General features: G+C 46.2%; 1 protein-coding gene across 1 annotated transcript; it reads right to left on the bottom strand.

Moving 5' to 3' along the window:
- Positions 1-1,036: 1,036 nt before the first annotated feature.
- On the bottom strand, positions 1,037-26,518 carry LOC139300260 (protein TANC2-like). Its single transcript, XM_070923290.1, has 28 exons — positions 26,461-26,518; positions 26,187-26,294; positions 18,279-18,418; positions 17,595-17,760; positions 17,180-17,500; positions 14,614-14,739; positions 14,264-14,533; positions 13,344-13,492; positions 12,550-12,781; positions 12,279-12,451; positions 11,586-11,666; positions 11,304-11,504; positions 10,813-10,947; positions 10,250-10,446; positions 10,036-10,144; positions 9,072-9,194; positions 8,848-8,985; positions 8,632-8,730; positions 8,048-8,239; positions 7,786-7,879; positions 6,604-6,737; positions 6,369-6,492; positions 5,769-5,944; positions 5,414-5,546; positions 4,711-4,802; positions 4,482-4,616; positions 4,276-4,376; positions 1,037-3,117 (listed from the first exon to the last, which is right to left on the bottom strand). The coding sequence occupies exons 1-28, from the start codon at positions 26,516-26,518 to the stop codon at positions 1,200-1,202; spliced, it is 5,925 nt and encodes a 1,974-aa protein (XP_070779391.1). The 3' UTR covers positions 1,037-1,199.

Raw genomic sequence — 26,518 nt, 5'->3', positions numbered from 1 at the left:
CAAAAATAACTAAAAAAATCGAAAACCTTGAAAGGCATTTTTACAGGATGTTCATTGCAGATCAAAGCCATCATACACAAGCAGGAAGGGATATCATCCCATAACTGAGCTCTTCTTTTTCGTCCCTTTGAAAAGAAGGTTTCCATTTCTATGTTCTGTGTCAAAACAAACATATAAAGGCAAATCAAAAAGGAATATACAGTTCTAAGAGAAACAATATTTATACAGTTTAATACAGATATAACTTAAAAAAGATAAATATCACTTATTTTTGTTTTATATACAGCAAGCCAGTGCTTATTCAATGACAGCATCATCCTAGTTTCTCAAACTATGGCTTGGGACCAGGTCACTGACCAGCATCTGACTGGCACACGATTTAGAGCCCGGATCCTGCAGCGACTGTATCCAGGTTTCCAGTCGTATCATTCAAGCGCTTCAAACTTGAAATTAAAATCTTCTTTAAAAGGCGTCAGCAGCAGACAAAGGTGATAGTGGTGCTTTTGTGTCTCTCTGACAGAATGCCACTGTCTAGAGTCGCGTACATGTTCTTGGCAGGAAAAAAAAACTCTAGAGCAGTGCATTATGGGCATTCAGAGACTTCAGTTTTGAAGGAATTTTAAGTGCTTTCTGGTGTCTTTTTTTTGTGTTTACTTCTGATATCTCCCAAATCGCCCTCTTCCTCATTGTGCTTTTTTAAAAAGGCAAGAGCTGTCTCGAGTTTAAGCACTCCCGTCCTTCCCTCATTCCCTTTCGTCCTCCCTTCTTTCCTTTGTCTCTTTGTCTCTGGCTGGTTAATTGACAGACCTGACCTGTAACAGGCAATATGTTCCGTATTAAAATCATATGTTCAACGTCTGCTTTCCCCTGTCTCTTCTGAACAATAAAGGAGACGGTGTACTTCAGCGAGCACGTCCACTTCACGCAGAGATTTGGCGGAAGTGAAAACGTTGGCAGGATTTGAACTTCTCTCTCTCAAGCTTTTCTTCTTTTTTTTCTCCCTCTTTCTTCACACGGCTACGTCACATCACTTGTTACAACCAAGGGCAACTGTGCATCATGAATACCTTTGAGGGGAGAGAAAAAGTGGGTGCCATTATCCCCATAGCCCCAGTGAATCTTGGAATATATGTGTTTCTTTTTAACCACTCCTCATTAACCCTCCTCCTTGGTCTCTGACTCAACATTTACACTTTCCTCTATACATTGGACTCTACGAAGGGTCTTTTTGGTTTGACAGGAGAGGTAGGGCCTGTCTGTCTGTCACTCGGTCTGTCTGAGTAGCTGTGGATCACAGGCAGCGTTCGAGCCAGCTTCACATCCAGGTAGGAGGGATTCTGACTGGCGACCTGCACCGAGCCTTCACCCTGAGGACCGCTGCCCGGCTTCACCTCGTAGTAGTCGAGCTGGTTGTCGTGGGGGAGGTGACCATTGTGGGCATTGTTGTTGCTGCGGTTGTGGTAGGCGATGGAGGATGGCTGAGGTTGACTGAAACCTCCTTGATTGACAGGGGTTTTGCTGGGTGAGGTGACAACCGTGTCCACTGAAGACACGGCCCAGGAGCGAGTAGGGCTGAGACAGGACGCTGAACTGGAAGGAGCTTGTTGTTGATACTGCTGGTGCACCCTGGCCGTCCTGTCGATAACACCCATAAAAGGAGTGTTCCTAGATGAACGGCCCGCCTCTCCAGGATAAGTCCCGCCTCCTACCATGCATATTTCTGACTGGGGAGAGGAGATCAGGAAGAGGTCGTCATGGTAACCAGTAACTCCCCCAACAGAGGCCAGATCTGAAGGTAAATCCATGTGCTGGGCGGAGGCTGAGGTCCTGAAGCCTTGGCCATGACTAGTGGGCTGCCCACCAGCGAGGCTGCCGCTGCTGGTGGAGAAACGGACGCTGATACTCTGGGAGTGGACAAGAGGCCTGGGGGGAAGAGCAGGGGAGGCGGTTGGGTGGGAACTGAGCGGGCGTCGTAGTCCCCCCTGATGATGGTATTGATAATCGTGTGATGACGGAAGGTTATCAGGAGGCCCCATTGTTGCCTCAGTAACTTCCATGGGGTAGTAGGCTGCTTTGGATTGGTTGCGGGTGAACTGACGGGCCTGGCCAAATCGATTTATCCCCGTCATCTCCCCTCCTCCTTCTTTCCCATAGGCAGGTCTTGCTTGGCAAACAAAGTCGACATCCACATCATCTAGTGGATATGAAGCTCCAGAGCTCAGGCCAGCCTGGACCTGCAGGTTAGGGCGGATATCTAGGGGGCTAGGGCAAATGCCTTCCCCCAGCTCCGCCAGTTCTTGTGGCAGTTGGCCAAACTGGGAGTAGGCAGAACTTCCCAAAATCATGCTGGAGTGGGCAGAGGAACTGGGCTGATTGGTTCTGACAACCTGGACTTTGGCTTGTTGGAGCCACTGGCCTTGAACAGGGTTCTGCTTCTGGAAGGACCTCTGATTGGACAGATGGTGATGCTGCTGCTGTACTCCCTGGTTCTGGTCTGAGTAGAGGAGGGCAGAGATGGACTGCTGATGGTGGTGCAGACCTCCATTTCCTGACAATGCAGGCATACTTTCCGACATTGGACTGGCACGCTGCTGATACTGCATCGGGGAGGGAGGAGGACTGAAATGGTGATAGGAGGAGGACGGAGGAGGATGCGCAAAGTGACAGGGAGAAGAGGAGGAGGGGGAGTGGGTGGGGCTGGGGAGGTGACGATACAGGTGAGTGGGGGAGAGGGAGGTGGGTGATGGCACCCCAGGGCGGCAGTGGGTGTCAAGACTTTGAAACACTGGTGGTTGGTGAAAGGACTGAGCAGGAGCATCTCCCTCCCCGTGACTTCCCTCCTCTTCCTCCTCTTCTTCCTCTTCCCCCTCCTCTTCCTCGGTAAGCCCCTCCCTGTCCTGCACCTGCAAACAACCTGAATCTCTGCACCTGGCCTCGCTGATGGACATGGGCATATTCTGTTGATAAACATGATGAGATGAAGGAGGGGGAGAGTCTTGTTGTTGTGCAACCTGCCGACACTCTTCCTTGACCCGGGACAGGAGGCGCTGAATCTCCCGGTTGGATGGGCACAGGCGGCTGGCCTCAATCAGGTCCTCCAGGGCCGCATGGAACTGTCTGAATGGCGAGACAGATCGAAAGCAAAGACAGAAATAAGATTTCAGAAGTTGACATAAAGAGAGTGCTGCAATGACAGATGCAGATAAGCCTGGGGGTCCAAACTGTTACAAAAAGTAATAAAGGAATTCATCCTGTCAGTGTTCCAAACTCTTCAGTGCCAAACTCCTTACCAGCTGGTGTTCTGAATTTGTGTGTTTTCAAAAGGTGGAGAGTAACTACACCCAGGCTTAAAATCCTTCTAGCTCGGCCATCTAGCTACTTCTTCAAGTTCTGTCTGTGACTATCGTACAATGCTGCATCGCAGTTGGGTGTGGTCACAACAGGCCACACTTGACCACGCTCACCACTGATGATGGGGGTTGACAGCGGCCTTTTCTTTAGAAACAATCAGATGCAATCATCGAAAGCACAAAAGTTACCCACGGACCCGCAGTGGATTGTTGATCCAGGCTTTTCTGTCACACAGTATTGTGAGTTGGCATAGCACTAGCAAGAATCTATGGCGTTTAATTCGTCTCAAAACCCGCGCACATAAAAACCAGGCACGTGATACGAGCGGAAAAACCATCCTCGGGAGGGAGGGTTCTGTCTGCACAAATGCAGTCCCGCGAGCTCAAACCTCCCTACGTGCTCGCAAGCGCTCAACACTTGCTCGCTTGTCAAGTTGACTTCTGAGACTCTGAAGGCGGGGATGGAATAGACAGTGGTTGATGTCTCCCCTCCTTTGATTGGTCACTGATTGGTCACAGACAATGGGAGTAAACCCCCAACAGGAAATCTGGATTTGGGACCCACAAGCTCTTGAAGGCATACTTTTCTTCTTCTGGCAGCCCCAGCCTCCTGGCTCGTCTCCAGTTTTCTTGGCTTGTGGATCAAGATGAATTAGGACAAGTTGCTGCTGTTATCCAAGCAAAATGCCTTAATGCCTTAATGCTTCTGGTCTTCACAATGGACAAACAACAATGGCATTAGAATATGAACGGAAGTAAGGGTGTGAAACTGTGGAGACTACAAAGCTCCCAAAGTCCCAAAAGATGACCCAAAGAAGACCCTATCCTCGGTTGGCTCATGTTTTTACACATTTGTAAATGTTAACACCATTTAAAGGGAGCAGGTCATGATTTGGTTATGTTTAGTTTGTCCCCCTATTGTTACCTGCGGCTGCGTTTGGCGCGGGCTCGGGCATAGAAGGCTTCGTAGGATTTCGCTTTCAACTCTAGCGCCTTGGTAGCAAACTCCTCAGCAAGGCCAAAATCCTGCAAGCAAATGGAAAGAATTCATGGCGGTATATCGAGACGGAGGACAGAGGGCTGTGAGACGTGGGATTCATTTCAAAATAGCAAAAAGAGAGAGAGACTCACGCTCATCTTGCGGCGGCAGCGCGACAGGTTGAGCAGCACACACACTCTCAGCTGTCTGAACGTCTTCAGCTCATCCCCTGGAAACTTCTGGAGAGCTGACTGATACGAGTGAGCAGCTTCCCTCACTTTACCTTGCTACAAATACACACACACACACACGCAGATTACTCACAATATCAAATAAATGTGCGCGTGTTTGTTCGATTAGGTTTGCCTGCGTGTGCGTTACCTTGTACAGTCTGTCTCCCTCTTGGATCAATTTGCTAAGCAGAACCATTAAGATGTCTGGTTTAGAGGTCGCCATGGCCCAGGTCGCCGGTCCTACACACACACACACACACACACACACACACACACACACACACACACTGTAATACCAGCAAGCATCTGACAAATGTTTTATTGAAGAAGGTTACTGTAAGTGTCACTCCTATTTTGGTGTTTTTGCTCGCAGTACTTTCAAAACCATTTCAACAACATTATAAGTGATTGGTTGAGGTGTGTGTAGTGCCACCATGTGGCCATTTACGTAACGCTTGATTTTTTGAAGCACAAAAGCAAAAGCGCATTCTCCGGTTTCACACAAATCAACACGAGCCACGCTCTTTTCTTTTCACACATTTTCCGCCATCTCGGCTGTTTTCCAAAACCCCACCAGCAGCCGGTTAGCTTAGCTTAGCATAAAGACTGCGAACAGGGGGAAACGAGAATCGTCATAATGTAGATGCCAATATGGTAACTATATGAATCATTTCGCCCTCCGGTGGGCTAGTGGCTGTGTGACTGCAACATCCTTGGTTTGATTCCGGCAGAGGACCTTTCTTGCGTGTCACACCCCTCTCTTGATCTCACTTCCTGTCTGTATCTCTGATCTTTTAAATAAATCCCTACATGAATCACAGGAACAGCGTCATCTGAGTTCATGTTTCTACCTATTTTGGCTCCCTTCCTGAGCAGAGCGATGACCGCTGAGGTGTTCCTGCAGCCGACCGCTCGGTCCAGTGGACGCATCCCGCTGCAATCCACGTGCTCCACCGACGCACCATGATCCACCAGGTACTGCACCTAACACAGAGAAGGACACAAACAAGGGCAACATTTAGCACGTTTTGTTGGTATAAACATTTGGATTTCTTTTTTTAAAAAAGGAGTCTGGTCAACTTTCTTCACTATTTCTTTCTTCAAATACTAGAAGTCGTAAAAACCCATTTAGCTTAGAATATGGACGCGAGCATATTACGATGTCCTGTACTATTTCTAAAATATGGCTGCATCCGTTTCACGCACCACTTCTGGGTCACCGCAGAAGGCAGCCAGATCCAGAGGGGTCCGTCCACTGCGGTCCGCGTGACTTGTGGCTGCGCCCCTCTCCACCAGCTCTCTGACCAACGGGAGCTTGCCTTTCAGACACGCCCAGCTCAGCGCCGTTAACCCTTCCCTGTCCGTCTGGTCGAGAGAGGCTCCTGGAAACAGAGAAAGAGAGCGTGCGTTTGGGGTCAGTGGTCTGCATTAGGATTCCAGTCACTTATAATAACATATTTAAGTCATGGCCGGGTCTCAAATAAGAGCTTTTTGTGGGTGTGTAAGTTGATATGTAAATGTTTGTATTTACTTTTTATTTTGTTCCACCCTTTGCTCAAACTGTATGTGTCTTTGAGTCTCTGTTGTGTATATAAATAAATAAATACATAAATATATAGTGGTGAGGATGACATGACTCTGTACTTGTACTTTATACTGAATTTAGCAACAATAAATTCAGTGAGATTGCATTGACATCAACAGCAGACTAAAATATGAAGTATATTTTGTTTGCATTGTGTTCATGCTGCTTTTGCACCCATTGCCGCTGTGCTGTGTTCATGCTGTCAATACACAGGTGAATACCATGGTCCAGTAGCAGCTGGGCGGTGGTCAAGTGTCCCTCTGAGGCCGCCGTCATCAGAGCCGTTCGACCCTGCTGGTCCACCACGTTCACCTCCACCCCGTGATTCAGGAACAACTCCACCACCTGACCGAGAGACACGGGCGGAGACAGGCGCTGGGCATTTCTGCAGCAGGGATCAAACTGAAACATGCGCTTACTCCGTGTGTGTGTGTGTGTGTGTGTGTTCCATCATACCTGCCAGTGGCCACGTCTCACAGCACTGAAGAGTGGAGCCACACTCCGCCTGTTGCCTTGCTCAACAGCAGCCCCTTGATCCAACAACAGCCTGCAGACAGCCAGCCGGCCACTTCCTGCTGCTGCTGTCAGAGCTGACACACAGACAGACAACTCACACTGGTAAAAATATGTTACGGCATGAAAAAAACAGTACAAAACAGGGTCTTTTTTAAATATGTTCTGTAGGTCTTTAAGGAAGATCGAATTCTAACCAAATGAGAAGAAGAGTTCCATAAATTAGGACCCCTGTATCTGATTGAAGATTGACCTTGTAAGATGAAGATTAAAGGAATGTCTGGTTGAGGAGGAGTGAATCTGTGATTTAGACCAGAAGACCTGAAATGATCTAGAAGATTTGATATCATATATTGTAAGAGGTTGAGTTCGTATCTTGCAGTATGGGAAGGAAGGATAGATTAAGGGATAATAAAGGGTGTGTAGACCACTTACTTTCCTAATTATACCACTAGATTTGGTTGGTGTTCACACCAATTACATACGGCAGATAAACCAGAGTTAGCTTCTTTGATCAACTGAGCTGTATGTGAATCAGGCTACGACTAATTCTGCAGTACCAAAACAATGACTGAGCATTTTGCACAGTGAACCTGGTAAACCAAGGCTGCTGTGGTGTGAGGGGGACTTGTGCTGTAGTGCTCAGCTTCCTCCACTAGAGGTCAGTGATGTGCAGCACAGCACAGCCGTCACTGACTATTTGGCACTACTTTTCTCTGCCGTTTTCTTTTTGTCTCGTCTCGTCTCTGTGCTTTCGTCAGATTGTATTGTTATCAGATTTGAATTTGTGTCTAGCTGTCAGGTGGAGCGGGACACGCTGATGCACAGTAGGTATTATAACAAAGGGAAACAATGCCCCAGAAAGGACTGGAACTGTATTTTTTTTTTAAATACATTAATTGCGCCGACTTTGTTTTAATATGAATCTTGGGTCTGGTTAAACTGCACTGTTTGGACTACAATTGCTAATCTTTTTTAAATAGTTCTTTATGTATTATGTTTAATAAATGCGTACATGTTTGATATTCAAAATAAATACTGGTGGATGAGTAAATTAGTGTAATTTCTGATCAAATGAGTAGTATTCATGCAGCGTGAACATGTGTGGTGTAGTTTTTGTAGTACCTGTCTCTCCCCACAGACTGTCAGGTGTGTTGATCTCCGGTCTCTCCTCCTCTTCCTCGTCTTCCTCTGGAAGATCCAGGAGGTGTGACACCATCTACACACACACACACGCAGTCATTATAGGCCCACACACGCACGACACAATAACAAATGTTACAAACATATCATAAATATAAGTTCAAGATTTAGTCACACACAATATTATAAAGGTGTGTGTGTGTGTGTGTGTGTGTGTGTGTGTGTGTGTGTGTGTTTAGTTGACCTCTGTGTGGCCCATGCTGGCTGCTGCAACCAGAGCCTGTTGCACCGCCTGGCACCTGCTCGCCCCCTTCTGAGCGCAGCAGGAAGTGCAGCTCCACTCCGCGCGCTTCAGCAGGAAGCATAGCACCTCGAGGTGGCCCCGCTGAGCTGCGTGCACCAGCACACACCGGCCTGAGCTGTCCACATGACCCACCTGAGTACACGGGGGGGAACACGGAGACTTAGAGGCAGCGCCATGTGCACCCGGAATACCGCAAAGCACAGAGGCGATGGAGGCAACAGCTACACATGCACCACTATCACAGTGTAACAAGGCCCCTGATGTTTGGGGTCAAAGATCAGACATGTTTTTCAAATGAATCTGATGCTATATGTTGTCGTTCGTGGAAAAATTTGACTATCACGATGAAATTCTACAAAAGATCAGAGGACATAAGGGGTTGGAGGCGTCCCGCTGCTGTCTTCCATGGTATCATTATGGATGTGACCACTGGGGGGCACCAAAGTACGCAGTTTTCCCAATCATGCACAAATCTTTGGAGCCTGAAAATCTGGCAGCGAGACATCATGCTCTGACACATCTACCTTAGCTCTGTGCTGACTCAGCATGGTGACGATGTCCAGATGTCCAGCTGCGGCAGCGAATCCCAGTGCGGTCAAACCATCATGTGACTGAGCGTCCACCTAGAAATACAACACAGGGACCTCAAATTTGGTGGCAGTGAATTGGAAGAATCTTCCAATTACAGCCTAGCACAATGTTTCCACAAGTGTCAATGACACCTCAGAAGAACTACGAACCTGAGCTCCGTGGTCGAGCAGCAGCGCCACAGCATCACCGTGGCCCAGGTGAGCGTGGACACACAGCAGGGGGGCGTTGTTAAGGACATCACCACGGAAATCCACATCAGCCCCACCCATAATCAGCAACCGGCTCACCTGGACAGGTAGGGAGCAAAGTTGCAGCTCACCTGTATAAACAAGTGTGTGTGTGTGTGTGTGTGTGTGTGTGTGCAGTGTGTTACCTTGATGTTGGGGGTGTAGAGGTTGCGCAGCGACGAGAGAGCGGGGCTCAGGCTCTCCGTGCTGTAACACAGCCACAGCCCCTGCAGAACTGAGGAGGAAACCCCGAGCTTCTTACTCAGACCCTAGAGACAAGAATAAGATGCCACAGAAACAAACACTTAGAGGGACAATAGACAGGTATATATATATATATATATATATATATATATATACACACATATATATACACATATATATATATATATATATATACGGACAGTATATGGACATTTTCTACCTCAATGATATAAATATATAAACACTTTTATAATTGGTTTATAATTTATGTGGTTTTTAGCAGAAATACTGTAGGGAACATATGCGTATATAAAGATGGTCGCCCCCTGGTGGCTGGCTGCAGTATAGGTCGTAAGCCTCGCCCCCTCCATGTCAGCGGACTAACAAAAAAATCAAACTACATGTCAAATACAGTTTTCCCAAAGATGGTTTCTGTCATTTTAGGTGGTTCTTATCACGCCGACGCTCGTTCAATTGTTTGTTTTTCTGACACGTTTGGTTTGACGGTGGTGTGCTCGCGACGTTTTTGTGAGACTAGTATTCACGAGGTCAAGAATGAACCTTCAAGCTCAACATGTCTTCATCTACATATTAATACACTGCTTTAAACCCACCTGTGAATAATTTGTACATAAACAGTTAAGAAGGATTGTGAGGATTTGTTCATGTGTCTTTGTGCATATATAGTTTAGATTATGCTTACAGCTATGTTATACTGTGTTATCAATCATCCATTAATTGTTTATTCATCAGTCACAGATACTTCATATAATAATATTGAACGTTTTGTTCATTTCCATTCGCGCAGTTTATGGCACCAAAACAACTCCTGATGTTGGTCCCCCATCTAAACCCGGCCACACTGAGCCCCTTGAGGACTTTGTGTGTGTGTGCGTGTGAGCTAACTTTGTAGATGTGAGCCTTCAGGATGTGATGTCCCAGCTCCAGTGTCTGCTGTCGGTTCAACTTTCCTTCCTGTCTGCAGAGCCAGAAGGCCAGGAGAGTGTGGCCGCTCCTGGAGACGAACACACGGACAGAGAAACAGACAGCTCAGTGAAAACTTTTCTCTCTCTTCGTCCTGTCTTTTTCACTCTTGCTGCCTCGCGGCCCGTCACTGTACCTGGGGTCGCAGAGGAAGCGGTCATCCTGACCCTCCTCTCTCCACATCAGCCACTCCCTGAAGGAGGCGTGGTTTAGCATCCGGCTGCCGTCGCTTCGCCGCAGCAGGAAGGAGGAGAGCTGCTCCAGGCGGTGCACAAACTCCGCCCAGTGCAGCGTTCCTCCAGTCAGGGCGCCCGCATTCACCACCTCGAACAGCTGGAGGACAGGAGCAGTCGCAGTTCAAGTGAATTCCATTTCCAGCATGCCAAAGATACGCCAAAAAGAGTCCACAGCCATGCTAGCAGCTCTCTGAGGCTGCACTTAAGAACCGCAGTGCTTTGAGCTGAATGCTAACGCCAGCATACTTACAATGACAATGCTAATACGCTTATGTTTAGCAGGTGTAACGTGCACAACGTTCACCATCTTAGTTTAGTGTGATAGAGCTGGATGAAAAGTCGTGGTGGTTGCAATTGATTCTGAATGCAAACACACACACACACACACACACACACACACACACACACACAAACACACACACACACAAACGTATACTCATACAGACACAGTGACGGTGTGTACCTGCTGGTCAGTCAGTGGGTGCAGTGATGCCACAGTAACGTTGAGCAGTGGCAGAACTCTCTGAAAAGACGACTGGGTGGGAAACCGCATGTTGAGTTGCAGCAGGTAGACCTCTGCTAGACTCACAGGAACCACCTGTACACACACACACATTTAAAGCCTTCCTGTTTACCTTCCTGGTACACATCTAAATAACTACACATCTAAATAAGTAAGTAATTTACTAATTTATGTTCGTGAAATGAATAAATAAGTAATGAAGTTATATAAGCGAAAAATAGTTTAATTGCTTTCAGCACGTAATCGTCACATTACATTTCAGCCTCTCCAGCGCTTCCACTTAAACTGAAATTTCCATTGCTTTGGTCATTTACAATGGAACTGCCATTTTGGCGGTTTCCATCTCTACACTTCATCTGACAATTCAACTGCTTTCATCTCTTACTCTTCAAACGACAGGCCAACTGCTTTCACCCCCGCCGCTTCCTCACCTTGAAGCTGGAGCTCTTCAGGACGAGGTATCCCCCCTCTATCAGGTCCAGCGTCAGTTTCAGGTAGAGGTACGAGCCCTTGCTCAGGGTCTTCAGGTGGCTGATCAGCTTGGCCAGCGCCGCGTTGTCAAGGCGACCATTGCTCAGCGACACGTTGCTCTGGATCTCAGCACTGCTGTGGATACGCTGCATCAGGTAACCCTAAGAAAACGACAGACATATGGATGTAGAAATAGACAGACAGAGACAGACAGACAAACAGGCAGACCGGGTGCATGTTACCTGCAGGTCCTGGTCTATGGCGTTGTTCTCCTCCATCCTGTCCAGAGAGATGTGGTGAAAAGGTAGAGAACCAGTGATGTCCTGATTGAGAAAAAGGCAGAGATACAAGTTTTGTAAGTTCAAAACAAGTTTTGTTTGTCAGCAAAGTCACCCACAATTTTGGGTTTTTCTCAATGTGGACTGGCAGGACCGTAGGTAAATGTGTTCTGGACAGACGTCATTTCAAGCAGGCTGGACCCTTCCTACGCCTGAGTAGATGAACACACCCTTAGCTGTGCCGTAATTGACCAGTGGCACCCCTTAGTTACTGTTGGTACACCGGCAACGCTTCATCAAGCACCAAGCGCCAAGGCCGCGCCCCCTTTTGGGAACAGAATCCCCCCCTAACAACATAACTATTCAGGATGAAGATTAACCGATGTGTTTGGCACATGCCATGCTATCTTGGGTAACGTTGGCTGGGGTTGCTTGAGTGTTAACGTCTCCAAAATTCAATAAAGAGTGGGACAGAGCAAGCTAACGTTAGCTTAAACTCTGATAGCATTCACTGTGAAGGAAGGCAGCCATAAATTGTTACTTTGGGACTTTGGATGTATATTTGGTTAAAAATGCCAAACTTTTGTAGCTTTTGTTTTCCAAAGTCTGTTTTTGCTTGTGTGTGTGTGTGTGTGTGTGTGTGGAGAGTGTGTATACCTGCTGACTGGTCCTGACAGTGGTAATGACCTTCAACCAGGAAGGAAATTTCTGGACGTTTCGGGACAGGAAGGAAGTCAGTGTGTCGCCGTAGTCCGGCCGGTGGAACTCTGCCTCGTTCAGCCCATCGATCAGTATAATAAGCCCCGCCCCCTCCACATGCAACTTCCTCTCTGGGGAAAAACCCCCCAACATAGAACAGAACAGATTAAGTACTAACCCTGGCTTTACAGAATAGGAGCTCGCAGAATACAGAAGAATCTGTATGTACCTCTGTAGAGAGTGTCCAGGGGTTCTAGTATTCCTCTCTGGAGGGTCGAGCTCGGATCCTGGATGCAGGAGCGCAGACTGAGCGTGCTCTGTAGCTGTGGCGACCGGTGCAGCAGCTCCCGATAGGCCGACAGCTGAGGGGCGTCGCTTAGCATTGCCGCCATGTTGTGGACGAACTCCGGAACGAGACAGGTGTGACAGTTATCAGCCTGACAGAAATGATACGAGACAACCTGCAAAGACAGGAAGACGCATCTGCATGATTTGTTTTGAATCTTTTCATAGATGAGGTTTAAAGGACAAGTTTGGGTGGGGGGGGGTTATGCACTGTACTATTTCTTGTCCAGGTACAGTGGCTTCCTGGTATGTCCACCGGCAACCTAAGGGCGATGACAAGACTTGTGCGAGATATGGTGCTTTAATTTTTGACCTAGTTGAGGCGTTGGGGGGGGTTGTTACCTTTGGACAGAGCAAGGGTAGCGGTTTGCCCCTGTCTCTAGTCTTTATGCTAAGCTAAGCTAACTGTTATCACTAATGCATGAACAGCATTTTAATGTTGTGGCTGGCGAAGTTCATTTCAACGACTTTATACTGTTTAATCTTTAAAAAACAGCATATTTCATAAATAACTGAAATATAGTGCATCAAGTATAAAGTGCATAAAATGAAAATACTCAAGGTCAGTACAAATACCTAAAAACTGGAGTTAAAGTACTTAGTTACTTTCAACAACTGCTTTGTGGTAGTTTATTGTGTGATACAATAGATCTACATTAGATAAAAAGGGGATCCTACCTGTCCTGCAAGCCTCCTCAGCGCCTCCTCCTGTCTCCTCCTCATCTCTGGAGTCCCTGGACAGCTTCCTCCTCCTCCTCCTCCTCCTCCTTCGTCTACAACTCCTCCTCTTCCCAGGGAATCGTGGGAGAAAGAAACGGCCTCTACATCTGGAGTGAGGGTCGGGTGGAAGAATATCAGAATGTTTTTCCACCCCCCCTACATTTCAAATCTCAGTGAAGATGTAAAGACACAAACCGTCTCTTTCCCTGTCTCCTCTTTACTCTTAACCGCATTTCTACTGTTTTCGTGTGTTTTTTTCCGCTGCATGATTCAATGTTTTTTTTTTTCCTTTTTTTCTGGTGGTTGGCTCGGCCGTGAGTCTGGTCGCTGGTTGTGAGTCTGGCTGATTTTATAGGGTTCTGCATGATGACTCAGCTGTCTCTTACAAAACGAATGTCTTCATGGCTGGAATAACTCACTGGGGGTCCCTTGGCAAGCATGTGATATGGGCTCCTGCCAACAATTTACTATGTCCCCTTCAAGCACCTACCAAGCACAGGCTATACAGTCCTGTATAAAGTTAAGCTATAAGCATTTCTAAAATGACATTGCGCCTTGGAACTATGACTTTGTTTTGTTTCTGGACCTTAGTTTCGTTTATTATCCCTCCGGAAATGACCTTTGTGTCTGTGGAAACTGACATTACAATTAAAAGACATTTAACAACAAAGTGCTCCATCACATCATCAACATCATCACCAACAAACAATGAGAAAGGACAGGTCCAGCCACCATGAATTAGGGGTGTAGTGCAAAGCTACTATCTGTATCAGTATCTGTATTTCTGTGTCGGGATTTGGAATTGTTTTCTACTGTGATAGAATAGTTTGAAAAAGACAGTCGAAAGCGTACAGAATTTGTTGTTTTGTATTGCTTACGTTTTGGCATGGTCTGGTTGCCGGCAGCAGCGCTTGGCCACATGCGGTTTCCATGACAACTGAGCGCCACCAGACGGGCGATGATGGCCGTCTTGCCAAAACCCATGTTGCCGATGATCACCACACCCCGACTGGTTGATGGGTCGCCACTGCGGAGACGAGCGTCCACTTCCTGGAAGAGCCACTCCCTGCCGGTGAACAGCCAATCGGACGAGAGGCCGGCAACCTCAAAGTGGAGGGGCTTCAGGTTGAGAGAGGGAGTGAAGCGAACTGCAGGAGAAGAGGGGAGGAGAGGAGTATTGTGATACTGCTCGTGAAACAGTTGTCTGCGTGTGTTTGTATGCGTTTACCTCTGTGGTCCTGTTGACTACGACTCCCAGAATTCTGTCTGGGCATTCTGAGGGACGCCCTTGAAGGGACGTGTCTCTGCTGCTCATCCAGATAGGCTAGATCCTCAAGGTGGGCAGAACTAGTGGCTAGGGAGAGAGAATGATGATGAGAGCTCATTGAATTCCAAATTTTAGCCAGATTATGGTCCACTGTTTCGTTCCCAAACGCAACAACAAAGCGTTGCAAAACGGAATCTGCTACAGCCTCTTTGCCTCCATAGACCCATCGGCCATGCCAAAGCTGACAGAAATGAATTATTTCTCAAAAACGAAATAATTAGAACTAATGGCTGGAACAAAAACTATAGAGCAGCACCTATACAGGATTTGCTGATACTGATATCATTATTTGGTTGTTCAAAAAACTGGTGGTGAATTTTCACACAACATAAACTACCATTAGCTAAAAAAAGCATATTAACTAGTGATCTTTAGGAGGTGCTGGTAGGTGTATTTTCTCACTTTGGAAAGAGCCAGGCTAGCTGTTTCTGCCTGCTTCCAGTCTTTATCCAAAGCTAGGCTAAACGTGTCCTGACTCCAGCTCTGGGTTAGGTTAAAAAAAAATAACTTTCTTGGTGAGAGTTGGATGAGAAGTTCATGTTTGTACGGTAAATATGAAGCCAGTAGATGGTTAGCTTAGCTTAGCACAAAGGCCAGAAACAGGGGGAAACAGCTAGCCTGGTTCTGTCCAAAGGTCATTCAGCATTGAAGTTCACTAATCCACGTGTTATACTTGGTTAGTTGAATGCCTACGTAAACCAAACTTTAAAAACAACAATTTGTAGTTTTACAGGGGGTTATGTGCCGGACTATTTCCTGGCCTTGAGCAGTGACTTCCTGGTTGCCTGGCAACATCACAGAGTTGAAAACTGTTTCCTTTTTAAATTGTGCGAAACTTAACAGTTTGCTGTTTTGTTGCTGATCTTAATGCTCAACGGTGCCCAGAGGTCGGCCACAACAAATCAATCCACAGCCTGTAGGAACCACTGCATGAACACACAAAACAAGCTAATATCTAAATATAACCACAAACAAAACCACGGGTTTGAAACGCTGGTCCATTTTTGAAAACCGTGTGAAGACCCACAGTGGCCATGTAGATTTGTGTTTAACAGTTACACTTTTAAAGAAAATCAAAACGTCGCCTTCCTTTTCTTATCTATCGTTAGTGAAGTGAAGAACAGGCAGGATTGTGTCTTCCAATGCAGCCACTATAAAGCTAAAGCTAACAAAGCACTGATAAACGTTGGAAACTCTGAGTTGTCTCGACTCCCGACAAAAACAGACAGAAACCTACCGAAAGCTGGATCCAATCGATCCAGTTACAATCCTCTAACACCGCAGAGAATGTCAGTGCTGACTGTGCCTCGTATCCTTTGTGTGTGTGTGTGTGTGTGTGTGTGTTCTGAGAAACGTCATACATGTCGCTTCCTTCCTTTCCCAAAGCACTCATGGTTTTTTAGTTTTTATGGGAGACAGAGAGGAAAAGAGGAAAGGGAAGATGAGATATGAACGTGTTGCCCAGGCGTTGTCTCTGCTTTTCAGCCTGGTTGTTTTGTTTCTTCATGTTACAAACTGAAGACACGGAGCTCATTGTCACCTCCTCTTTACATTTCTGTGTGTGTACAGATTAAACAAATGAGACATACGTATTATTTTGTAATACTTTAGAAACCCTAGTGTTGGTATGCATTTTCTTTTTAAATTTGTACAGAGCCAGGACTGTTTTCTTAATGCTAAGCTAGGCTAACCACTCCAGCACCGCACTTAACACCCAGACATCTCACTTTTTATTATTTTCCAAAATGTTGAACTATTCCCTTAAGTTTAGGGTGAATATAGAAAATAAATTGATGATATCTGTGCGGTGGGATACCTGCAATAGCTGATGTGTTTGGCCAGTCAAAAAACAAGCTGTGAACACAACACATGTTATTACCATTTCTGTTGATATGCCAGACTTGTTAGCGAACAATTGCCTCTGCCACACATCCAGCAGATACGGAGCAACATTATCACTTACTTGGAGTTTCGAAGTCCAACATTCACTGGCTCTTTAGCTGCTAAATGCTCCACTGTGTTCACCAGCTTGTTGCTAACTTTGTTAGCCAGCTTTCCTTTGACCGGACCAGTCAAGAGTTTGGTGATAATTCTCTGTGGTTTGGTCACGAGTGACCACTTTCACATTACACAATGCCATTTGATCCATTGTTAACACAAAAATATTGATTAATGCAGCTTTAACAGCTTTATCAGATAGTTCTTAATACAAATAAAAAGGCTGCAGTATGCATGCTTTTAATTTGAAATCATCATCTAAAAAGATTAAATACACATGAAGTTGCCTCATGTAAGAGTGGACACATAATTCTCATGGAATCAAGTGTGTTTGCTCACTTATCACCAGTGAAAGAGTGATGTAATTCCTTCCTAACAGGAAAGAGTGTGTGGGAGCGCACTGCAGGACTGGAAACCACTTGATACACACATACACAGCAACACACATGTCACCCATTTGCCATCTTACCAGCAACCGAATTAGGGCGGGGCATGAGGTAGAGAGGGATGGAGTGGGTGGAGCCTGATGAGCGGGCGGAGCCAGGGCCTCGGTCAGGGTGGAGTTTGTTGAGGCTGTAAGTGGAGGCGGCCATGTTGTCCTCCACCCTGTACAGGAAGCCATCATTCGCTCTTCCTGCTCCCGTCATGCAGGAGGAGGAGGTGGAGGCCACCACCGGCCGGCCCCCCTGCTGCCAGAGGTTCAGGCTGCTGCCATGGTAACCATCGACGGGGTACTTGCCGCTGTCATCTCTCTCTGCTGCCGACTCAGCAGAATAGCTGGTCAACGTGGCTGAAAGAGAGAGTGAGGGGAGGGCAGAAAAAAAAGTCAATGGCTTAGCAGTGGAAGGGTTTATTTTTAAAAAGGCGGATCTTCGGCAAGTCACCTATGATGCCGCTGTCTCTGCTCTCCAGTGTGGAGGTGGGGGACGTGACGGAGGCGTGGTTGGAAGAGGCATGCTTGTTGTTGTTGCCCTCCCCTCCAGCCGGAGGCTGCAGCGTGGAGCAGGGGGAGGTGCTGCTGCTGGCCAGACTGGAGGAAGGAGAGATCCTCTGTGGGAAAGAGAAGAGACCCTCAATTTCCATTGTTCTTCTTAGTGTTATTATCTGTCTATATATTAATCAGTGTTTGGTATACACATGTTCTTGTTTCTAATTGTCTTGTTATTGTTTTGCATACTTGATTGTGCAACAATGGCTTTTACACATTTATACAGATAAAACAACTAAATGTTGATTTGAAAGAGATACAGTGAAACAGAAGGAATATATATGAAATTTTGAGAACAAAGAAACTTTTCACTTAATATCCAACTTATCCCCACTTCTACTTTTCTACTACATTTCATAGGGAAATATGATAATATGGTACTTTTTTTTACTCCAACTGTGTAAAGGTATATACAATACATGTTAAGGGGAGAGACAAAATAACAGGGACACTTTAGTCACGAATAACAATAGAACAACAACACACAAAAGTTACAATATGGTGGAATTTGCTTTTGCTACTGGACACTCCATTTAGCCCGCACTAAAGTAAGTGTGCATCCTTTGCACGACTTCATTACCTGTCCATCATCCTGGCCGTGGTAAGGGGACCCCGGCTCTCCACTGATTACCTTCTCCCCCAGCAGGAAGCCCAGCCTGGTCATCAGAGCATCAGCCGCCTCGTCTACAGAGGGCGGGGGTCCTAACTCCTCATCCTCACCTGGAGAGTGACAGAGGGAAGAAAAGGTATATGGTATGTATGGTATGGTATAATAGAATACAACAGAATGGGTTATACTCTCCAAATCTACCACAACGGCTTGAGGAAATCGAGAGAGCAGTTTTAAATCCCAACTTTTACCAAATCACTTGGTTTGTGCACTTAGGTAAGTTGTGAATACTCACTTTACACACACAGCAGATAGAGAGCAACATTATCATTCATTATGAGTTGTGTTTTTGTCCACTTGATGCACACAAGTCCAGTATTCCCTCTCCTTTCAGGTCAGTTTTAGTCTCCATCAACTCCTGAGAAAAATATCTGACTCTTAGCTGCTAAATGTTCCACTACGTTCACCAGCTGGTGGCAACATTTGCCTGCTGTCCGACGCCGAGCAGGTAGCGCTTGGTGATCCCTTTCCAATCTAGCGCCATCATCTTGTGAAATTTTTAGATTGTCCAATACTTTGGTTTACGACCAAATTCAAGCAAAACTAATGACGCTCCCATCAGCCTCAGCTGCACTTTGTGTTTAGAGCCAACGGTGAGCATATTAAACATCATACCTGCTGAACATCCGCATGTTAGAATTGTCATGTATGTTAGCATGGCGTTACATTTAGCTCAAAGCACCACTGTGCCTAAGTACAAGCCTCACAGTGCTGCTAGCATAGCTATAGAGTCTTTGTCTTGTTAGAGCCTTTTTGCTGAAAACGGCAAAACCACACTATGAGAGCAGTGAAGTCTCTGTGGCTTCGTCACAGTCATGTGGTCCGTTATAAATATAAAAATATTGACTATAGCTGCTTTAAAGGAACAGCTAGTGTTAGATAGATAGGTGTGAGATCGATACCTCTCAAGTCTCTATGGTAAATATGAAGCTTCCACCAGCAGCCGGTTAGCTTAGCTTAGCACAAAGACTGGAAACAGGGGGTGATGGCTAGCCTGGCTCTGTCAAACGCAAAGCAAAATCCTCCATATGTCCTTACAATTGAATCATTACAAAAACCAAGGCTGCTCCATATTTATGGTACAGACATAAGAGCGGCGTCCATCTTCTCATTTCACTCTCGGCAAGAAAGCAAGTAAGTGAACTATCCCTTTGTTATCAGCTTTGCCGATGTATTACTGTCCAGGAAAGACTTGCGGTCAAGTAACAGCGCGGCCAAATACAAATGGAGCCACATAAATTGAATTTGCAGTGGTGGAAACACACGTACAGAAACGCAGACTGACCACTGGAACAACCCAGAGAGTAGAAAGTCATCCAGCATTCACTGTTCTCTTGGCAATGGCCACCTATGTTCCTTCCTCCATCTTCAGGGAGGGAGAAGCCCTGCCCGTCTACTCTGTTTCCCCCGGAGCCCCGCCTCCTCGGACTATGAGATTGGATCTGTCCTATCAGGATGAAAAATGGGTATAAATCTGTCCAATCAGAAGAGATTATGAAAATAGAACAAATAAGAGAACTTAAAACACACACACACACACAGAAACACACAAAGGCATGAACTGAACAATGCAAAGCCCATTGGGGAGACTGTGCGCGGAACAGTAATTGATCTCCATATTAATACATTCACTATCGTGACCTAAATATGACAAGAGTAGACACACACACACACACACACACACACACACACACACACACACACACACACACACACGAGACTGTAAGCCACAGCATGAAAACTCATACTCTCTGTCTCTTTCTCTGACAGTCTGTAATTATAGCTATAAAGTGCTGACTGTTGGACTAAATACCAGAGAAGCCTCGCACACACACTGAAAATAAAACCAGCAAAACACAAAGCACGCTGGGAAGACTGTGTGTGTGTGTGTGTGTGTATGCGTGCACATACATGTGTGTGCGGTCAGTCAATGACAGGGTGCGTGAGTCGTTTTTAGAATAAGAAAAATAAAATGGAACGATCAGACACAGAGAGCGCATACCATTTCTGTCTCGTTGACTCGTGCAGCTTCTGATTCCTTCTCTCAATCCCTCTTTCCGGTCTTCCTTCCTCTCCCATCTCTATCCTCTCTTCTCCTTTCCCCTCTTTCCTTTCTTCTTCCCTTCTTTCTGTCTTTCTGTCCTTCTTTGTAATTCCCTCCCCACCTTTCCAAAAGATACAGTTTCTTCTGTTGGATTCCATTGTAAACATTTGTCTTCTTGTCATGTGGCGGAAAAAGTATTTGGTGTAGAAGTATTAAAGTTGCAGACAGGATTTGAACCCACAACATGCTACCAAACAGCCTATTAACAAGCTTAGCTACTTAGACCTTCTGACGCACATAATCTCTAATAACTGGTGTCTTTGTGATACAGCACATTGTGATTGGCCAGGTGTGCAGAGATGATTCTTCACATACTTCCTTCACTTTTTATGTGTACAACAGTGCAACACTATGTATGCGATCTAGGAAAGACCTTGCGCCATTATCCCCATATTTGATATATGACAGTCGCTCTCTTCTGTCTGCTTGTGTTGAGCTCGTTTCATCAGTATTAGTACTTGCTCGACTCTAATGGAGGATTGTTGGAGAAGTTCAGGAATCCAAGTGAATTTGGAAAAGGTTCTCCTGTAGTGTTGCGTAACAGAGGCGGGCTGCCTCGCCACCTTTAACTACCTCCAACATCAGTTTGAGCATGGACAGACAGAAACTGAATGTCTGCTCAATAATTCATCTGCTCCCGTTTGTGCCCCATGCAAAGACATCAGTCTGACATCTGTAGACAGATGGCTAGCCAGCGTTCCCAGCACGTAAAGTCAGAGTGAACAAAGCAGAATCCACACACTGTTCAATCTCGTAACCAGAGAAGATTCCTCTTCAACGGACAAAAACAAAGAACGAGAGATCAGTTAGCGGCCCTTTTCCAGTTGATCCCTCTCATAGATGCTCTTGTATTGCATGTGGTAACTGCTGACCGGAGCCTGTCAGAGTCAACTGTGGCTGGTGCGCACAGTTTCAGAGGCTGCCATGGCTCAAGGCAAGTCACGCACCTAGCTATCATCTCCATTACTTTTGGACTGAAAATAACCTTGGCGTGCACAATGCAAAGCATTGACTTTACTGATGTATTTTATATGTAATCGCCCTGGCAGGTCTGTGTCAATTATGCGTCCGCTGAACAATTTCCTGGGGTACACCCTACATCATTGGGATTTTGGACCAATTTTGTTTAATGAGAAATGCCAGTTGCATTATGGGAAATGCAGGATCCAGTGTTTTTTGAGCTTGACCCATACCCAAAAGTCCCAAAAGATATTTATATATACCTTAACTTCATCAAAGTGCAGTGCTAGGTCACTGTAACCCTTTCATTATACTAGAATATGCTAGTACAGTAGCAGATACCCACTTAGCTTACTTTATGGAAAGAAAACCCGGGGAGCATGTTTCAGCTATTCAGAAAAGACTGATGGAGGAAATTACATTGAGCAACGAAGGCTAGTGAAACAGAAGCTAACAGAGGACTTCTTTCTGTCCATACTCACAAGGCACATACTGAAATACACAACACAATAGAAGATTCATTCCCAGTAGCATGTATGACAGAAAACCTATAACACCGACACTAATATAGTAAGTTTTGACCCTGGTAGAAACCTGAAACAAGAACATCGGAACAGAGAGTGAGTCCTTCACTCTCACCTTCTTCCTCACTTCTTCCTCTTCCTCCCCCGGGACGATCCGCCCATTCCCGACACAGCTCAGAGCTCTCCTCGTGGGACAGGCAACAGCACGCGTAAAACAGCAAGCGCCGCAGGAGGGAGGAGGCATGGCTGGCGACCCCCGCCGCCACGACATCTCTGCCGCAACTGCGGCCGTCCGCCAGCCTCCACGGGCGGCGGGAGGAGGGCCGCTCATGCCGACACCACTTGGTTCTGGAGCGGGCGCATGCTTTCAAAATAGCCGCCGTGCAGTCCATGGCTGGCTGGCTGGCTGGCTGGCAGTGGGGGTTCTGATTGGCTCAGAGTGGCTCCATGTCGAGGGCGGAGTCAACGAATCAGAGAGCTGCTATAGCCCCAGAAAACACCGTGATGAAGGACAGCAAGGTTCTTTAACTTGTTTGTTGAACTGCTGTTGTGCTGTCCGTCCTCTCCATTAAGCTATCTTGCTGAAAATGTGAATGCGCATGATGACATCACTATCCAGTCCGCTTTCTTTTGGGGTCCTGAGCTCCTCCTCCTCCTCCAGATCACACAAAGGAGAGAGGCAGAGAAAGATGAAGGAGGTGGGAATGAAGAGATAAGAGGATAAGAGGAAAAAGAAGAAGAAAAAAAACCCACTAGCGGTACTCCAACTTCTGAAGCAGAAGGACTGCAGTTGATAAGCAGGATAGTCAAACATGCAAGCACTGTGGCAATAACCAAACTCCTCCAACGTTCAGTACAAGTACGTTGCTGCTTTCAGAGGTGAAACCAGAATCCTTTGAAACTATATCGCGACCCACAGCAGATCTGGACGATGTAATCCACTGGTCATTGTCCTCTTTTGCCAATAAAATGCAATGCCTTTCATTCACAGGTAGAGCCTCCTCAAAACCAGGCGAGGAGAGAAAACAACAACTCAAAGCATGAGGGGGAACGAGTCAATCTCCTCCCAGATGATATCCCTTTTGGTCAGAAGCACGATAAGTAAAGTTTCTAAGTGTTAGAGGAGTTTTTCTTTCAGCAGCGGAGCCTCCATATCTGGACTGAAAGACGACCTGCCTCGTCTGGCTGCACCGCAAATCAAAACCTCCCCCCTCCTCCAACCCGAAAAACACACACACACACACACACACACACACACACACACACACACACACACACACACACACACACACACAGGGGGGAAAGGGAACGACTGCAGGAGGAGCTGAACGGAGAGAGTTTCGAAAGTCGGTCCTCTTTCTTCTAACAGAGGAGAAACACAGGCGGGGAGAGAGAGAGAGACTGGAGGAAGACTTGGATGAAGGTCGGCAGAGGAAAGAAATGCTGCAATTAAAGTGAAACTCCTTTTCCAAGAACAGAAGAGCGTCTGACCACAAATCACAGAGAAGATGGGAAAATTGTAATTCACTGAAGTCCAGAAAATGTGAAAAATGTAGAAAGAAAAGCACGAAACAAAGAGTTCAATTGAGTCAGTTAAATGGTGTTTAGATGTTCCCCTGATGTTTCTAAAAAAAAAATTTAAAAATCATTCTGGAATCAACAGAAAAAAACTTTTCGATGAAAAGAGGAAAGGGAGAAAGATAGGGTCAGAGGTGAAGACCTAAAGAAAGAGTTGGACTCTCTCTGGGAAAAAAAGATAAGAAGTAAGAGGAGAAGCAACAAAGCTGACCCACAAAGACAGAGAGAAGTAACTGCATTGCCATCGCGTTGCATTGCTAATGTAGGGGAACGCAAATGCAATATCAAAATGTGTTCTTCCAGGTTTCTAGTGCATTTAAACTAGTTTACTACTACTATTCATATTCATATTGAGCTTCATAGCGAGTTTCAGCTCATTGTTTAGCCGCCCCGGCCCGCAACTTCATTGTTTTGGTTCACTCTCACAGTTCTCATAGCGCTGTTTTCAGACACAAAGCTACGGAGCCAGATGTTTACCTCAGGAGTCGGCAGAGACTAGCATTCGCTTGAGGTCGTGTGTCCAGACAAATGAATGCTAATGTTGCTCCGCAACTGCTGGGTGTGTAAATAAGCAACAGGTTTAACTACTTAGAATGGTGGTGATGTGTCTATGGTGCGTTCACAACTGGTGTCGAGCTGGCGTACATAACAAATGTAATTATGTGTTTCAATTACAGATAACGGTAGCGCAAATAAATGTAGCTTCAGTTTTAGCCGAGGCTAGCTAGCTTCCACCTGGTTGGCGCTCTTGCTTTAGCCGTCTAGTTAGCTGCCTCTCCGTGACAGAGTGCCGCAAGTTTAACGGCGGCATCTAGAGTCCGCAGATTACCAGACCAGAGTGCAGTGCAGAGCGCAAGAATGCAGCAGCTACGCAGCAGTGGTGGCGGAGCAGTTGCTTCAGTGTTTTGCCTTCATGGGGGAGGGAGACGATGAGGGAGGGAGAGGTGAAGGATTGACAAAGTGAAATCAGAGCTCGTGTGTGTACGTGGGCATGTTGTACTGACTTTAAGATGTTGCCTTGACTCACAATGTTTCTGTTTTGACAGAGAGCGGGCGCCAAAGAGACAGAGAGAGAGAGAGAGTCGGAGAGAGACTCCACATGGTAATGTTTAGTAAAAGTGTGTCAAATCAACCCTGAGGAGGAAGAAGAGGAGGAGCGGCAGTGGAGGGAAGGAGAGGACAGGACAGGAGAGGGAGGTTGGGTTACGTTTCTGTGTTTTCTCTCTCACTAAGGCACAGAGGGACGATCAAATGCAGGGTCAAAGGTCACCCCCCTTCTGATGCCAGACACAGTGTAACAGGTCACAGCTGTGTGTGTGTGTGTGTGTGTGTGTGTGTGTGTGTGTGTGTGTGTGTGTATGACAGAGCGAGAGAGAGAGGGAAAAGAAAAACAAAGAAGAAAAGAAAAGAAAGAGAAACCATTCCAGTGCTGGTTATTGTGGTTTCTCCTTCATTCTGTCTTCCCTTTCAACCAGTGGACTCCATTATTTAGCCAACGCTTTTATCCAAAGCCACTTGCAAAAAGTGCATTCAACCATGTGTCCATATCTCTTCAACTTTTCCTACTGTGCACGCTACATCAAATACTTTAACTCTTTAAGCCCCTTTAAATCAAGCCCCGTCATACATCTTTACAAGTGTGTTTTGTAGTCTCTTTACTATGTTTCTAAGTCCTGATTGGTGCATAGGAACTACTTTTCATAGGAAGCAGTGTGTTCATGGAGGATCACATCACTGATAGTGAGAAGCTGGCTGAGAAAATGTCGACTGTAGAGTCATGATCCACGTAGTCCAGTTTAAGAAATAGATCCGTGAGTGCGGAGGCCCATCAGACACCGAAGCCCTTGTGTGGCACCCTGCGCGTTTTAGTGGCGCAAGATTATGCCCAGGATTATTATTATCTTAGATTTTGTCATTACCTTGGTCCCCCCACCATTATTTCTCTGGTTAGTATCATTTAAAACGCTTTGTGTCACGTCTAACGAGTGGAAATCTCACCTGTAGGGCGCTTTTGCCAGTAGATGGCGGTAGCGGCTTTGGTACGTGAGTGACTGGCTGTAAATCCTTGTTTAGAATGAGGAAGTAAGCCCCAGTCGTAACAGCGGACAGTCCGGATAACAGCAGAGGAGGCCGCTACTTATCCAAAACTGTCTTTTTGATTGTATTTGCAGGTGAGAGAAATGCACAAACGCCACATTCGTGTATGTTAAGTTTGTCCTCACTTGCGGTGCCATGTTTGTATGTTCATAAAGAATATAGGGCGGCTAACTACCGCTAGCTTCAATAGCCAATCTAGGTCGAGCATGCTAGCGAGTAGTCTTTTGTTGGTGAGTAGGCTGCACATTTCCTATTTTGTGTTAATAATTCATTCAGTTTTAGGACAGTTCTAGTTGCATTGTTTACTGAATTATTACTGCGACTGCTGTAAATCCGTTTAGAATGAGGAAGTAAGTCCCAGTCGTAACAGTGGACAGTCCAGATAACAGCAGAGGAGGCCGCTACTTATCCAAAACTGTCTTTTTGATTGTATTTGCAGTACAATAAAGTACTCTGACACCTGGATGGACATTGTCATCATTCAGGGTGCGTGTGAGTGCACCACGCTGAATATCGTCAGACAGATAGATACTGTCGATGGATAGGTGGTCCTACCGGTTCTTTTTGTCAGGCGAAGGTTGAGGAGGGGAGAAGAGGGAAGCGAACGAGTGAATCCCTCCATCATCCTGACCTCTGACCCCTCTGACTCTATGCTACTGCCACCTGTTGAAAGGGAGAGAGAGAGGGGATCAGACAGAGTTGGGAGATAGACAAGAACAAATCTGCAACGTGCCGCCGAAACAACAGGAAATCCTTATGAGCATGACACAGGGTGATAGGGTCCCCAAGACATGTAATGACACCCATAATAACACGTAGAGGTACTGACCGCTGTTGTTCTTGCGGCTTTTGCCTCCCAGCAGCATCTTCAGGCTGTTTCGGAACAT

This window comes from Enoplosus armatus, chromosome 17 (assembly GCF_043641665.1).
Source record: "Enoplosus armatus isolate fEnoArm2 chromosome 17, fEnoArm2.hap1, whole genome shotgun sequence".
Classification (NCBI taxonomy): domain Eukaryota; kingdom Metazoa; phylum Chordata; class Actinopteri; order Centrarchiformes; family Enoplosidae; genus Enoplosus; species Enoplosus armatus.
Note: the sequence above shows the minus strand (reverse complement) of the source record. Positions and strands in the feature narration are given on the sequence as shown.